The 16,910-nt window shown below is 42.0% G+C and overlaps 1 protein-coding gene across 3 annotated transcripts in view; it reads right to left on the reverse strand.

The window, feature by feature from the left end:
* The window catches only part of LOC126259205 (toll-like receptor 2), a 122,902-nt gene that overhangs the window by 21,571 nt on the left and 84,421 nt on the right, over positions 1-16,910 (reverse strand). For all 3 annotated transcript variants that reach the window (XM_049955809.1, XM_049955800.1, XM_049955817.1), the window contains one exon: positions 1,435-1,542. In XM_049955809.1, the coding sequence (XP_049811766.1) occupies positions 1,435-1,542 (108 nt within the window). The remainder of the gene's footprint in view (positions 1-1,434; positions 1,543-16,910) is intronic.

Genomic DNA, 16,910 nt, shown 5'->3' on the forward strand with positions numbered 1-16,910 from the left:
CATGACGCCTCAAACTGCACGGCCACTCCGCGTGGCTTCGACCTTTCCGTCATTATTAGAAGCACATTATGTTTTGGCCGCTGACTGAGTCTGACTATGGTAGGAGTGAACATATACTCAAGGATCCTATTACAGGATTCGTACAGTACATCCTCAGTACAGAAAATTCAGAAAACGAAGAGACGACTTTGTTTCTTACAGTGTCAATATCACGAACCCGTCCAGCTTCTTGAGAGTTTGTAACTTCTTACTCATCTTGTCTGTCAAATACCACAGACGAAAATTTCTTGTGGCGCCTGAATACCGGTAACAGGGACAGATAAGGTAATTAATTAATTTTTATTTATTTACTGACTTATTTATCCAGGCAGGATAAGGGTCATAAGACCGTCTCGTAAACCTAATTAGGCATTCTTTATGTTTTACATTTCTTTCGTTACCACAGCTCACGTTAAGAGATCTTATATATCGTGTGACATTTGAATGTAGAAATAATTTTGACACAACTGATGAGAACACTGAGACGTACAGCAGAGGATACACAATTTATATTTGTGAACAAAAGAATATCAATCGTAATTTAGATTGAGGTAGGTGCAGGCAGCAATTTGGATTGTAGAAGAGACGGGAGCAGACAAAATAATTCAAATGGCTCTGAGCACTATGGGACTTAACATCTATGGTCATCAGTCCCCTAGAACTTAGAACTACTTAAACCCAACTAACCTAAGGACATCACACATCCATGCCCGAGGCAGGATTCCAACCTGCGACCGTAGCAGCAGCGCGGTTCCGGACGGAGCAGACATAAACGTTAATTTTTACGGGAGACTTTATGAAGTTGTCAAAAGGACGTGGTTTCGCATTTCCTTAAATTCAGCGGAGTATTGATGTGTCTGTAGAATTCAGGTACGTTACAGTTACGAGTTAGTTTTTATCTTATGGAAGGAGTATCGCCGTTTTGACGGGATATTACTGCGAGGTACTGCAGGGCGTAAAAGCTGTAGAACCCATGAATTTGGACTCAAATCGCGGTATTCACGTAACTAGTCTTGCCGATACTGTCTTAACTGGATATATGAAGCACTGTTAACGTCACATAGGCAGATGTTGCAAACGTTCTCTGCAGTTGGTTACGAAATTTTATAATCATTTTGTGTACTCATCCAAAGTTGCACTCAAGTTATGCATTGTTTTCTAACACGATACTGGACTACCGTCGGAAAGAATGGAAAGTAAGTTGTCGTGGATTCAGTTCTAATTGCCACATGATGCGATCCTAAAATTACAAATTAATGACTTGGTAGTAGTGGTGCACAGGAAGACATGTTTCATTTCCCTTAAAATATTGAGTACATGAAGAAAAACAATATTCAGGAAGGTTGGTCTGTAGATGAGTTAGGAAACGTTTGCCGTTAAATCTCTCAGCCTTACCTGTAGCAGACGAAGGCGTCGTACTTGTAACTTGAGGGATGACGCCGTTCAGCGGCCACCCTCTCACGCCGCATTTTCATCAGGTGGCACACGTACGTTATCTCGTATCTGCAGGCAAGAACAGAAAAAAAATTAAAAAACCTGAATGACGTACAGAAATGGAATACAATGTAACTAAAATAGTTCCGTAAGTCGAGATATGGTTATGGATCGTAGAAAACTTGTTCCTGCAGTTACTGAAACCTGTAACAGCTGTAAAATTCGTATAGAACTTCCATTTCTTCTAAATTTGATACCTGTTAATAAAAGAAAAGGTCTTGTTGACTATTGTTTTTAATATATGGCAAATTAGGTATGAAGACAAACCAGAAATAAAGCGACAGCCTGTATCAAAATTTTTGTTGAGTTACGAAAGTTATTTAGGCTTGTGTAACCATGTAAAACCCTACGCTGATGTTAGACTAAGGTTGGTTCCAGAACATTGGGTTCCTTCGTTTGATCTCGTAACGGCATTGCATCTGACTCTTAATCTCGAGCCGGCCGGAGTGGCCGTGCGGTTCTAGGCGCTTCAGTCGGGAAGCGCGTGACCGCTATGGTCGCAGGTTCGAATCCTGCCTCGGGCATGGATGTGTGTGGTGTCCTTAGGTTAGTTAGGTTTAATTAGTTCTAAGTTCTAGGCGACTGATGACCTCAGAAGTTAAGTCGCATAGTGCTCACAGCCATTTGAACCATTTGAACCATCTTAATCTCGACAGCACTGACGGGCGGTTCTACTCCCAGGGTAGGCGTCTCATGGTTATAAAGTTCCCCTGTTATACGATACGTGTCCTATAGAACTCATACTCTCACTACTGCATATAACTAAGCTGGTAACACATAAAATAATGACAGAGATCTCACGAAATCGGAAGCAGTCCGTATTGGACACTGTATTTATTGTACTTTAAGTTCACAGAAAACATCTCTACGACGATGTCTTACTATAATGCATTATTGATACTAAATATCCCAAAAGTTATGTATGCTAAGCACAGTTCTGCTGCACAGCTATAAGAAGTCTGTTAAAAAAATCCGGAACATCTGTAATTTCGCGCCAATGTTATGTTGGAGTGAAATGCGGTAGGCATCCCTGCACACGACTGTGTTTGATGTGTAACTGCCGGAAGTTTCATTGTGGTATGTCTGTTAGCTATTGTTCAGTGCTGTACTGAGTGGAACGTTGTGTCGCACAGGTTGCGAATTTCGAGAGCGCTGAGTTAGAGAAGCAATGCACCTACATTAAATTTTGCGTGAAACTCAAGACAACCTTTACAGAGACACGCCAAACGCTGCAGGACGCCTACAGTGAAGAGTGCTTAAGCCGTACTCGGTGTTTCGAAAGGTTCATACGGTTTAAAAATAACCGGACGGAAGTTAAAGATGACCCTCGTTAAGAATGGCATTTACCGACGACGCTCAGGTCACGGAGGTCAACGAAATTATGCGCGCCAATGAAAGACTGACTGTCCGAGCGATTGAATAAGAATGTAACGTTTCAGTCGGACCATGTCATAAAATCCTGACACAGCATATTGGAATACATCGTATTGGCCCCAATTTCGTCACACGGCTCGTGAGTCAAGACCGGAAAGACCTTCCACTTGCAACTTGTGAAGAGCTTTTGGAACGCGCAAATGAGAACGAGATGTTCCTTTCGAGAATCATAACTGGTGGTGTGACGTGGGTCTACGGTTACGATGTTGAGACCAAGGTTCGGTCTTCACAGTGGGTCGGGAAAGGCTCTTCAAGAGCAAAAAAAGCTCGTCAGATCAGCTCAGATGTCAATGTCACTCTGGTAGTTTTCTTTGACTTTGAAGGGTTAGTTCATCATGAATACGTGCCGCAGGCCAAACTCTAAATCGATGGTACTACATGGACATGTTGCGACGACTGCGAGAAAATGTGAGAAGGAAACTGTCTGAAATGTGGTTGTTGCATCACGATAACCAACCGCACATTCATCCCTGTTGGTGAGACTACTGTACAAAAAATCGAAATTACTGTGCTCGTTCATCCTCCGTACTCTCCAGGCCTGGCCCTGTGGACTTTTTTTATTTCCAAAGTTGAAAATCCCCTTGTAAGGACGAAGATTTGCAACGATATGCGAGATAAAATTCGCAGACGGCGCTTCGCGCGATCCATCAACGGCCGTACCAAGACAGCTTCATGAAGTGGAAATGGCGTTGGGAGCGGTGTATCAATTGTCGAGGAGAGTATTTCGAAGGAGAGATTGGACAATTAGTAAAAGTTAAGCGTAGACATATCTTATGGACAAAGTTCCGGAATTTTTTGACCAGACCATGTAGTAATAAGATTAAAAAAAATAGTTTTCTGTCAGCTATACACTCCTGTTCAGGATAAGTAACATTTCATAATGCTGGAAGCTTTTGTTTGTAGTACAAATCCTTAAGAATGGTGCATAACACTATTTATTATAAGCAAACATAATTGTAGTCAGTTTTTTTTCAACGTATAAGGAACAGTTTTTAATTAACTAACGAGTTACGCATAATAATAATTCATTTAACAACTGATATTCACGCTCATAGCATGTTTTGAGATACAACAGTCAGCAGATACAAAACTACAGACGCTGTTGGATGCATAACAATTAAGTCAAACATATATCATTCCTAACGCAAACGAGCAACTCCTTTTGTTAAAAAAAAAAAAAATTATGTACGTCAATACAATAAACACTGTTTTCAATGTGTATCTAGTGATGGCTGTACGCTGAATATCTAGATGAAAGTTGGCATGATGTTTATGAAGTGTAACAGTTTAATTCATGATCATAAAACTTTATATATGGTGTTCCCGTAAGAGGGTGCAAAAATGTAAAACGAATTGGAGAATGCACCACTGAACAAGTTGAGATAGGGAAACTGGGGTCGGAGAAACGAGCTTGTGATATGGAAGTTAACTTGTCTACCACTTTGTCTAGCATTACGTTTTCTAACTTATTTACAACTAAAATGCGTATAAGTTTACACGTGCTGTGCTGTTTATTTACATGTACATTCTTTATTCCCTGCAAGGAAACAAGGAGGAGAGCCTGATTACCAGGAAGTCGTGATGCAGGTTTTGTTTACTTTACTTGTCCAAAAGGTGGCTCTGCTGTATCGTATTTACATTGTCCCATGGCGGAACGTTCTCCGAATCAACGACAGACCCATTCATTCATTACTCAGTGCTATTCACAGACGTACAATACGATGGAACAGTACCGGTACAGTGTTTCCTGGTCGCTGGACTGGAAGGGGAGACCCTATTCCACGGCCTGCGAGATCATTTGACCTGAATCCCCTTAATTATTTCCCATGGAGATATCTCGCGCCACTTGTGTATGAGACCCCAGTGGATACGGAGATGAAATTAGTTGCCAGAATTGTAGCTGCCTATGTTATGATTCGGAAGAAACCAGGGTTATTTATCAGGTTGCGTCAGAATCTTGTTCGCTGGTGGGTACGTTCAAAGTGACAGTGTTGTTATTTGCAGTTATCTAATATAAATAACAGTGTACACAATAATGCGATCTTATTCCTGTTATCTGCTTAAACTGGCTTCTCCGACCCCAAGTTCCCTACCTCAAACTGCTCTGTGGAGCACTCTCTACGTCGTGTTAAATTTTTGCACGCTTTTATGGGAATACCCTGTATTAATTTGGCGCAAACATTCTGCACAATTGTTGATGTAGGCGTTGTTGTTGTTGTTGTGGTCTTCAGTCCTGAGACTGGTTTGATGCAGCTCTCCATGCTACTCTATCCTGTGCAAGCTTCTTCATCTCCCAGTACCTACTGCAACCTACATCCTTCTGAATCTGCTTAGTGTATTCATCTCTTGGTCTCCCCCTACGATTTTTACCCTCCACGCTGCCCTCCAATACTAAATTGGTGATCCCTTGATGCCTCAGAACATGTCCTACCAACCGATCCCTTCTTCTGGTCAAGTTGTGCCACAAACTCCTCTTCTCCCCAATCCTATTCAGTACCTCCTCATTAGTTATGTGATCTACCCATCTAATCTTCAGCATTCTTCTGTAGCACCACATTTCGAAAGCTTCTATTCTCTTCTTGTCCAAACTATTTACCGTCCATGTTTCACTTCCATACATGGCTACACTCCACACAAATACTCTCAGAAATGACTTCCTGACACTTAAATCTATACTCGATGTTAACAATTTTCTCTTCTTCAGAAACGCTTTCCTTGCCATTGCCAGTCTACATTTTATATCCTCTCTACTTCGACCATCATCAGTTATTTTGCTCCCCAAATAGCAAACCTCCTTTACTACTTTAAGTGTCTGATTTCCTAATCTAATACGTTCAACATCACCCGACTTAATTCGACTACATTCCATTATCCTCGTTTTGCTTTTGTTGATGTTCATCTTATATCCTCCCTTCAAGACACCATCCATTCCGTTCAACTGCTCTTCCAAGTCCTTTGCTGTCTCTGACAGAATTACAATGTCATCGGCGAACCTCAAAGTTTTTATTTCTTCTCCATGGATTTTAATACCTACTCCGAATTTTTCTTTTGTTTCCTTTACTGCTTGCTCAATATACAGATTGAATAACATCGGGGAAAGGCTACAACCCTGTCTTACTCCCTTCCCAACCACTGCTTCCCTTTCATGTCCCTCGACTCTTATAACTGCCATCTGGTTTCTGTACAAATTGTAAATAGCCTTTCGCTCCCTGTATTTTACCCCTGCCACCTTTAGAATTTGAAAGGCGTTACACTGAATAATTTTTTTTATAGTGTGCATTTGTGACAGTAACGCTGAGAGGGAACAAACGAAAATCGTCCACTGAATGGAATTTGGAAAAAGCGATGTACTTTATCTTGAAGTTTTGGGTTTATCTCACAAAAGACATCTCGCATAATATAAGAACCATTTAGAAACGCTAAGAATTTTCAGCAGCAACAGGTAAGAATGACTCCTGGTGACGTACGTTGGTGATCCAGTACTGATGTATCTCTCATCATGCCTGGATCACGCACTGCTAATATGTGTAGCACAGTGTGATCTCCAAAATCACTACGACGTACAGAGGCAATAAGCTACAGGTTGTAGTACTGATTTTGTCATGTAGTAGTCTCAAAAACTGAACAACTACACATTCCTTTGCACAACTGTTGACCGCAAGTGGCAGCAGATGAATCCCTTACAGTAGAGGAACATCAACAATCACTGATAATATCATTGTGATATAATCAGATAAACGATGCATAAGAGACGAGTGAGAAAAATAATGAAACTGACATCAATGCGAGCAATGTGACAATGTTGCGTTGTTCTAGTCGTGTAGACTCCTGTGTTCATCACTTCCAGAAGCTCAGTCCGAGATTCGGCTCCGTACCGCCATCACGTGATTTCTGAGAGCGCCGTCACTGAAGTTGTGTTTCTGCTGTGTGTAACGAAAACGGGAAGCGGAATTTCGTAAACTTGGGGAATCCGCGACTATAATCCTTGAAAAGTTGAACAGGTCTATGGGGAATATTCCTTATCAAGATCACAAGTTTTTCCCCGATACAAATCATTTTCTGAAGGTCGATAACATGTCGAAGATGAACCTCGTTCAAGGAGATCTTTGTAAGTAGGCTGTTTAGGTTTCTATATTGGTAAAGTCACGTAGCGCTCTGTATGAAAGTCACTGGCTGTGCTGTGTGCAGTCTGTGGCTGGCTGGCATTGTTGGAATAATCGCTATTGTAGTGTTGGGCAGCTGGATGTGAACAGCGCGTAGCGTTGCGCAGTTGGAGGTGAGCCGCCAGCAGTGGTGGATGTGGGGAGAGAGATGGCAGAATTTTGAGAGTGGACGATCTGGACGTGTGTCCATCAGAAAGAGTAAATTTGTAATACTGTATATCATGAACTGATATATATGATGACTTTTGGATATTATTAAGGTAAATACATTGTTTGTTCTCTATCAAAATCTTTCATTTGCTAACTATGCCTATCGGTAGTTAGTGCCTTCAGCAGTTAGAATATTTTATTTAGCTGGCAGTATTGCCGCTCGCTGTATTGCAGTAGTTCGAGTAACGAAGATTTTTGTGAGGTAAGTGATTCATGAAGGGATAGGTTGTTGTTAGTCAGGGCCATTCTTTTGTAGCGATTATTGAAAGTCAGATTGCGTTGCGCTAAAAATCTTGTGTGTCAGTTTAGTGTTGATCAGAATAAGTAAAGAGAAAAATGTCTGAGTACGTTCAGTTCTGCTCAGCTGTTTGAAAATCAAATAACGTCGTAATTTACTAATTTTTCTAAGGGGATGTTAAATATGGCGATCCTGCCAGAATTATGTAACATCCCCTTAGAAAAATTAGTGAATTACTGTGCTGATAAACCTCTTACCCCCCCCCCCCCCCCCCGTGCCTCTTCGGCACCGCCTGCGGAACCGACGGACCTCGACCCATCGACTTCGCCATTGCAGCAGCCCAACTTCCCGGCGCCTGCCGTTGACCCAGCCCCGTCGTCGTCGTCGCCGCCTTCGTCATCGCCGCCCTCTCCGTTTTCCGTCGGACAACCTCAGGAAGAGGGTGGGCGCTTTTCCGGGAGTTTTCCGACCGACGTTCCGCTCGGATCCCAGGACGGATGCCGGGGCGCGGCCTGGCGCTTGGCGTCGGTCTCAGTTGTGGCTACCGGCTCCTCACGTTACCCAGCTTCCTGCCATCACCTCCCGTTCTCGTAAGATGGGTCTCTAAACGACAAGAGTACGACGTTCTTTTTTGGGGGGGTGGGAGGGGGGAGAGGAATGTGCAGTCCTAATGCATCGACTGCACACTGACCAGCGCAGCGCCCGAAACGGCATCAAGAAGGCGCTGACCCGCGTGCCAATGGAAAAAGAGGGCAGCGCCACGCCTCCAGAAAGAGTTAGCGCCCCCTGTCAACGCTGATTTTACCAGCAACTCATCGCTTGTCGGCCCCTCCGGTCGCAGTCTTCGAGAGCATCAGTACAGATTAACAGAAAGAAATTACTTAGCCTGTGTTCTGTGAGTACTAACAGAGAGAACAGAGCTTGTGCGTAGGAGGCACAAGAAGCACAAGAATGAAAAGAAGTTAAGTTTGCTTTTAGAAACAAAGTATTGTAATAATTTGAAAGTTTAGTGTGCAGATCATTTTTGGATACCTGCCGCTGGCCATCGCAACTTCTTTCCTTCCTTGTTTGCGTCAGTGCTGGCTCTCACAGTAGCTGACAACATTGAGTGCCTCATTCCCTGATGGAACTCACTCAGCTAGATTCCATTACTCCTATTTTTCGTTTGTTGATGCCCATCTTGGAGCAACCAGACATTATCCATTCCATTCAAACGCTCTTAGTAGGATTTGGTGTCTTTAACCGAAATAAAATTTCATAGGAAAAACTAAAAATTTTTATTATTCCTTTCTGAACTTGAATTCCCTCTCCAATTTTCTCTTTGGTTTCATTTACTGCTTGCTCAATGTACTGGTTGAATAACACCGAGCCGCTCGGAGTCGCCGCCTGGTTTAGGGCGCCATGTCAAGGACTGCGCTGTCCCTCCCGCCGTAGCTTCGAGTCCTCTCCCGGGCATGGATGTGTGTGTTGTTCTCCGCATAAGTTAGTTTAAGTAGTGTGTAAGTCTAGGGACCGATGACCTCAGCAGTTTAGTCCCTTAGGAATTCACACACATTTGAACATTTGAATAACACCGAGAACAGGGCACAAACCTGTCTCACTCCCCTCTCACACACTGTTTCCGTTTCTTGTCCTTTGACTCTAATAACTGAAATGTGGTATCTGAACAACTGGTATCTGCACAAATTTTAAATGATCTTTCATTCCCTGTATTTTATCCATGTTACCTACAAAATTTCGACGAATGTATTCCAGTCAGCACTGGCAAAAGTTTTCTCTATATCTAAAACAGTTATAAACTTTAGTTTGCCTGTCCTTAAAGTATCATCTGAGATGAGTCGTATGTTCAGTATTTCCTCACGTGTTTTTACATTTCTTGGCACCTGAGACGGATGTTCTGTAAATAATTCCTGTGAGTCATTTGGTGCATGACTTATTAAACAGACGGGTCGGTAATATTCACAACTGTCAGCACCTGGTTCTTTGGAATTGGAGTTATTACATTCATCTTGAAGTCTGAGGGCAACTTGATTGTGCCATATATCTTCAAGACCACGTGAAATAGATTTCATAGGTGTCTCCCCAAGGATCGCAATAAGTGTAAGGGGGAGGTCTTCTACTCCAGGAGCCTTGTTTCCACTTTCATTACTCTGCTAAATTCTATTCGAAATATCATATCCCCCATCTCGTCTTCACCTCCTTCTTCATCTCTTTATACAATACTGTCCACAAGTTTGTTTCTCTTGTATAGACGCTACATAAATTCCTTCCGCCTTTCAGCTTCTTATTCTTTGCTTAATAAGGGCCTGGCATCTGAGCTCTAGATTTTTTTAGTCGTCACTCTTCTGACTGGTTTGATGTTGTGTGCAACGAAGTCCTCTCCTCTGCCAAACGTTTCATCTCAGAGTAGCACTTACAACATACGTCCTCAATTATTTGCTCTACAGTTTTTACCATCTACGGCTGCCTTGGTATCATGGAAGTTATTCCACGATGTCTTAACAAATCTCCTATCATCCTGTCTCTTCTTGTTTGTATTTTCCATGTATTCCTTTCGTTGCCGATTCTGCGGAGAACCTCTCCATTCCTTTCCTTACCATTCCACTTAATTTTCATCAATCGTCTGGAGCACCACATCTCTCTTCTCTTCTGGTTTTCCGACAGTGTGTGCGTCACTACCATACAGTGCTGCGCTCCAAAAGTACATTCTCAGAAATTCCTTCCTAAATATTAAGACCTACAGGGTATGTTTCATATTAGCAGACTTATCTTATCCAGGAATTCTCTTTTTTCCTCTGCTAGTCTGCTTTTGGTGTCCTCCTTGCTTCATTTGTCATGGGTTATTTTGCTGCCTGGGTAGGAGATTGCCTTAACTTCGACAATTTCGTGATCTCCAATTCTGATGTTAAGTTTATGGCTGATCTAATTTCTGCTACTTCTCCTTGCTTTCGCCTTACTTCGATTTACGCTAAATCCACATTCTGTACCCATTAGACCATTTCATTCAACAGATACCGTAATCCTTCTCCACTGTCACTGAAAATAGCAGTGTCATCAATGAATCTTAACATTGATATCCCTTCAACTTGAATTTTAATCCATTCGTGAACCGTTCTTTTATTTCCGCTATTGCTTCTTCGACATATAGACTGTGCAGTAGGGCAAAAGACTACATCCCTGTCTTCCACCGATTTTAATCCGTGTACATCGTTCACGGTCTTCCACTCTTATTGATCCCCCTTGGTTCTAGTAAATATTGCATATTAGTCGTCTTTCCCAACAGCCTACACTTGTTTTCCTAGGATATCGAACATCCTGCACCATTTTACATTGTTGAACGCTTCTTCCAGGTCGACAGATCCATGAACGAGTCTTGATTTTTTAGGAACGCTGATCGCCATCAAACAGGATCTCAGCTTTCTTTTCCATTGTCCTGGATTTTATTGTTGTCAGCAAACTTGTATGCATGAGTTTTTAAGTTGAATGTGCGATAATGGTTGCATTTGTCGGTTCTTGCAACCGTGCAAATTGTGTGGACGAGTTTTTCGAAAGTCCGATGGTACATCTCCATTCTCATACATTCTACACACAAATCATTTTGTTGCCATTTCCACCAGTTATCTGAGAAATTCCGATGAAACATTGTCTATTCCTGCTGCCTTATTCGATTTTATGTCTTTCAAGCCTCTTCTAAATTACGATTCTAATACTGGATGTCCTATCTCTTCCCTATAGAACCCTGTTTCTTTTTCTGTCATGTCAGCCAATGAGATCTCCACTTCATAGAGCCCCTCAAAGTACTCTTTACACTTATCCGCTCTCTCCTCTGCATATAACAGTGGAATTCTCATTACACATTTGATGTTGCCACCTTTACTTTTAATTTCACCGAAGGTTGTTTTGACTTTTATATAGGCTGAGTCAGTTCTTCCAACAATCATTACTTTTCCGATTTTTTCACTTTTTCCAAGTAGCTATTTCGCCTTAGTTTCCCTACCCTCCCTATTTATTTCATTTCTAAGTGACTTGTGTTTCTGTAATCCTGAGTTTCCCTGAACATTTCTGTACTTCCTTCTTTCGTCGATCATATTTCTTTTGTTACCCACGCTTTCTTCGCAGTCAACTTCATAATACTTACGTTTTTCTCTCAAACGTTTCATATTGTCGTTTTTAGAGATGTCCATTCCTCCTCAATTGAACTGCCTATTAATTTTAGTCTTAGAGAATAAGTGTGTCACTTCATTCGTTAGTATTAAGTTAACCCAATACTCTGCACATTATTTCTTCCTGATAGGCTCTTGGACTTCAGCCTGCTCTACATCATTACTAAATTGTGATCTGATGTTATATCTGCTCCTGGGACGCCTTACAATCCAATATATGGTTTCGGAAACTCTGCGTGACCATGACGTACTCCTACTGAATACTTCATGTACTCACGGACTCTTGCAAGTGTATATTGTGACTTCTGAGCAGAGTAGTCGCTATTACTAGATGAAATTGATTTCAGAACTCAGTCTTTCTCCTCTCTCATTCCCACTTGTTATTACTCTGGTCTTCAGTCCGAAGACTGGTTTGATGCAAATCTCTGTGCTGCTCTGTCCTGTGCGAGCCGCTACATCTCCGAATAACTGCTGCAGTCTACATCCTTCTGAATCTGCTTACTGTATTCATGTCTTGGGCTGCCTCTACTATTTTTACCCACTATGTTCCCCTACAGTACTAAATTGGTGACCCCTTGACGTCTCAGAATGTGACTCATCAAGCGATCCCTTATTTTGGTCGTGCTGTGCCACGTGACCAATCCGTTTAATCGTCAGCATTCTTCAATAACACTACATTTTGAAAGCTTCCAATCTATTTTTGTCTGAACCGTATAGCGTCCAACTTTCGCTTCTATACACGGCTATACTCCAGGCAAATACTTTCCGAAAACACTTCCTAACAAATCTATATTGGATGATAACAAATTTCTCTTCCTCAGACATGCTTTTCTTACTAAGGCCAGTTTACATTTTATCCTCTCTACTTCAGCTATCATCAGTTATTCTGCTGTCCAAAAAGCAGAATTCATCTACTACTTTATGTGTTTCGTTTCCTAATCTAATTCCCTTAGCATCACCTGACTACACTCTGTTATCCTTGTTTTGCTTTTGTTGATGTTTATCTTAAATCCTCATTTCAAGACAACGTCCATTACTCAATTGCTATTCCAAGTCCTTTGCTGTCTCTGCCATCGGCAAACCTCAAAGTTTTTATTTCGTTTCCCTGAACTTTAATTCCTACTCCAGTTTTTTCTTCGGCTTCCATTATTGCTTGTTCACTGTACAGACCTAACAACATCGGGGATGGGTCTGTCTCACTCCCTTCTCAACCACAGCTTCCCTTTCGCGCCCCTTGACTCTTATTATTGCCGTCTGCCTACTGTATAAGTTGTAAATAGCCTTCGGTTTCCTATATGCTACCCCTCCTACCTTCAGAATTTCCAGTCAATATTGTCAAAAGCTTTCTCTAAGTCTACACATGCTACAAACGTAAGTTTGTCTTTCATTAACCTATGTTCTTTCGTAAGTCGTAGGGTCGGTATTACATTTCTTCGGAATCCTAACTGGTCTTCCCCGAGGTCGGCCCCTACCAGTTTTTCCATTCTTTTGTAAAGAATCCATCTTCGTATTTTGCAACCATGACTTATTAAGCCGATAGTTCGGTAATTTTCACACTTGGCAGGAACGGCTTTCCTTGGAATTGTATTTATTACGTTCTGCTTGGAGTCTGTGGTTATTTCGCCTGTCTCATACATCTTGCACACCACATGGAAGAGTTTTTTCATGGCTGGCTCCACTAAAGCTATCAGAAGTTCTGATGCAATATTGTCTACTCCAAGGGCCTTGTTTAAACTTGTGTCTTTCAGATCTTCTCTCAGACTCACATATCCCATCTCATCTTCATCTATCTCCACTGCTTTCTGCATCTACATTTACGTAATTATTCTGTTAGTTACAGTAAAGTGCCTGGCAGAGGGTTCAATGAACCAACTTCAGGCTGTCTCTCTATCGTCCCACTTTCGAACGGCGTGCGGGAAAAACGAGCACTTAATTTTTCTGTGCGAGACATGATTTCTCTTATTTTATCCTATACTCATCTGACCAGAAATTCTTGTCTTCTTTCCATTTACTTCACTGACGCCTACCATATCTAGTTTCAGCCTTAGCACTTCACTTTACAGATTCTAGCTTCCCTACTACGTTCCGCGCCCCGACTCGTATAGCGTCACCCTTTAGTTGGTTATTCAATCTTTTTCTCAGGGTCACCTCCCACTCCCGGAGGTCCGTATGGAGGACTAGTCCGGAATCTTTTGCCTATGGAGTTATCATCACGTCACTTTCTGAATTACAGACCAGACGTATCATTATGTATCTTTAATGCAATGGTTTCAATTGACTTCTGCATCCTCATGCCCTTCATCATTGATGATCCTTCCGCCTTTTAGGGGTAGTTTCCCGTCCAATGGCAAGAGAGTGCACTGAAACTCCGTCCGCTCTTCCACCCTCTTTGACAAAGCCGTTGGCAAAATGAGGTGACATCTTATCACGGAAGTCTTTGGGTGCCATTGATAATGAATTTTATTCAAAATTTAAGCGGTGGCGGGATTCGAACCCTGGACCGAAAGCGTTGTTATTACCAATCAAACCCGCTATTCCTCCTTTTTATGGCTGTTGGTTGAAATGGGGAAGGGACCAAACAGCGAGGTCATCGGTCCCATAAAATTAGAAAAGGATGGGGAAAGAATTCGGCCTTGCCCTTTCAAAGGAACCCTCCCGGAATTTGTCTGAACCGATTTGGGGAAATCACGGAAAAACTAAATCAGGATGGCCTGACGCGGGTTTGAACTGTCGTGTTTCCGAATGCGAGTCCAGTGTGCTAACCACTGCGCCACCTCGATCGTTTTTTTTAATATTCTAGGTATTTGGTATGGACGGACGTCAGATACCACCCCTTCATATTCATCATTTAATCCTTCACCAAACACGCTGGTCTACTGTGCCTGCAATCTTAGACCATGGGTGCAATACATTTTTCTATAAATGGCATCTATCTTTCTCCTAGAAGTGCACGCTTCTGCGCCCTTGCGTTTCTCGCCTAGTCCTTCCTGCTTTGGCAATTTGGCGTTTTACATTTCCCTTTAGTCCCATTTTTTAGATGTCTGTTCTGCTTTTTACCTGTTTCATTTTCTAAATTTTTATGTCTTTTTCCTTCAAAAAGAATAGTTCTTACTAAAAAGAAGTGGTCAATAAGTCCGTTATTATTTAAATTTTATTCGGTAATTGCTTTGTTGTACATGTTTTTTTTTAAAAAAATTGGTTAATATGAAAGGAAAACTACCAAGATTTGGTAACTTTAAAACTAAATGAAATAGATAAGTCCTGTTAGATACATTAATGTTATTTTAATACTGATTTCATAGACTAAAAGAAGTTACAGATGGATAGAAAACGTTCTGTGATACCACGGTGTAGTTAACTTGGTAATGGAGAAAAGTGGACTGGCGAGGGTAAACGTTGCAGGGATCCCAAGGCGTGAATACGGTAAACAGGTTCAAGTGGATGTATATACTGAGTAATGCAGAAATGAAGACACATGCGCGGGGTAGTTTATTTGATCTGTTCCAAAACCATCCATTTGTTCATTTCTTCCGCAATTCTCTCGAGAACATATTTATTCCTTATTAACACAACCTAACTTTTGACATCCCGGCAAGTCCCGGCGGAGGTTCGAGTTCTGCCTCGGGCATGGTTGTGTGTGTTTGTCCTTAGGATAATTTAGGTTAAGTAGTGTATAAGGTTAGGGACTGATGACCTTAGCAGTCAAGTCCCATAAGATTTAATACGCATTTGAACATTTTTGACATCCTTCTAAACAATGAAACTCAATTGAATCTACTCCCTTTTTGCCTGTAATAGTATGATTTTATGGTCTCCGTACATCGTCCATCACGCGTTATAACGCTCTCAAGGTAGCAGAATTCTTTGAGTTCATCTACACTGCCTAAAAAAAGGGTGGAACACCCAAAAAGGGAAGAGTAAATGAAACGTGGTGTTATTTAAACGATTACAAAACCTAATCAAGTTTACAAACATCTTGGTATAATGTGCCCATTAATTACTATGACTATGCGTCCATTTGGCCTGGATGCGCGCACCGATTCGTTTCGAAAGGCTTTCATAAAGCCGTTTTAACCTCTGCTGAGGCGAGCTGGCCCATAACTGTGCTGACTGGTCCTTGATGTTATGAGCACTGGCACTGGGACTGAGCTGACGTCCGAGATGGTCGCAGATATGTTCTATCGGGGACGTATCTGGGAATCTTCCTAGCCATGCGAGCACCTCAGCATCACGCACACAGCTCATAGATACACGCGCCAAGTGTGGTCGAGCATTTTCGTGTTGAAAAACGGCTGCACGATACCGTCACATAGTGTTAACACGTGAGAACGCAGGATATCCGTGACGTGCTGTTGTGCCGTCAGAGTTCCCTCAGTCAATCAATCGATCAATCAATGATGTGAAGTTACACCCGATGGTTCCCCACACCATGACGCCAGGAGTGCTGTCACTGTGGCCGAAACACTGGAAAAATTGGACCTCTCCCCAAGTCGCACCCATACTCACCAACATAGTCATCCGAGTGCTGAACAGAATCCGACTCATTCAGTAACAGTCCGTGCTTCCCCGTCACGGCACCACTCCAAAAGGTGCCGTTTTTGTTGCACTCTATCCGTGGAACTGTAGTTCTATAACCTGTTTGCTGCTACCCTGTCAAATTCTGTCATTTTCTGATGTGGCTGTCTCAATGAGTATGTACCACATCCACGTCCTTCACAGTGCTGACTCAGTATTTGACACTGTCTGTTACCTTACAGACTCTTGTAGATATAGCAACAACACTAAACACAAACAACAGTAATGCATTACTTGTCATAGAGAATCGCAACTCTGATCTATTACATACACGTCGATGGAGTGCATGTGCACGTAGCGACATTAGCAGTCGACCATATCTTCAGCGTGTTTCACGTTTTTCTCTGACCAGTTGGAAAATACAGTTTACCGATTCTGCTCAATATTTTCGTCTTCCTGCGATATTCTGTAGTCATTAGACTGTTTATTCTTTTCAATAGGCTCTTTATTTCTTCTTCACTTCCACTGATACGAGCTACAGAGATTGGACTAAAATATGGAAATACCGGGGCAAATGCGTGCTTGAACATAAATGCAGATGCTAGCCAAACCAGCCGGTTGCTCTATTGTAACTGACCACGAATGGGACCTCTA

Source organism: Schistocerca nitens, chromosome 1, assembly GCF_023898315.1.
Source record: "Schistocerca nitens isolate TAMUIC-IGC-003100 chromosome 1, iqSchNite1.1, whole genome shotgun sequence".
Lineage (NCBI taxonomy): Eukaryota > Metazoa > Arthropoda > Insecta > Orthoptera > Acrididae > Schistocerca > Schistocerca nitens.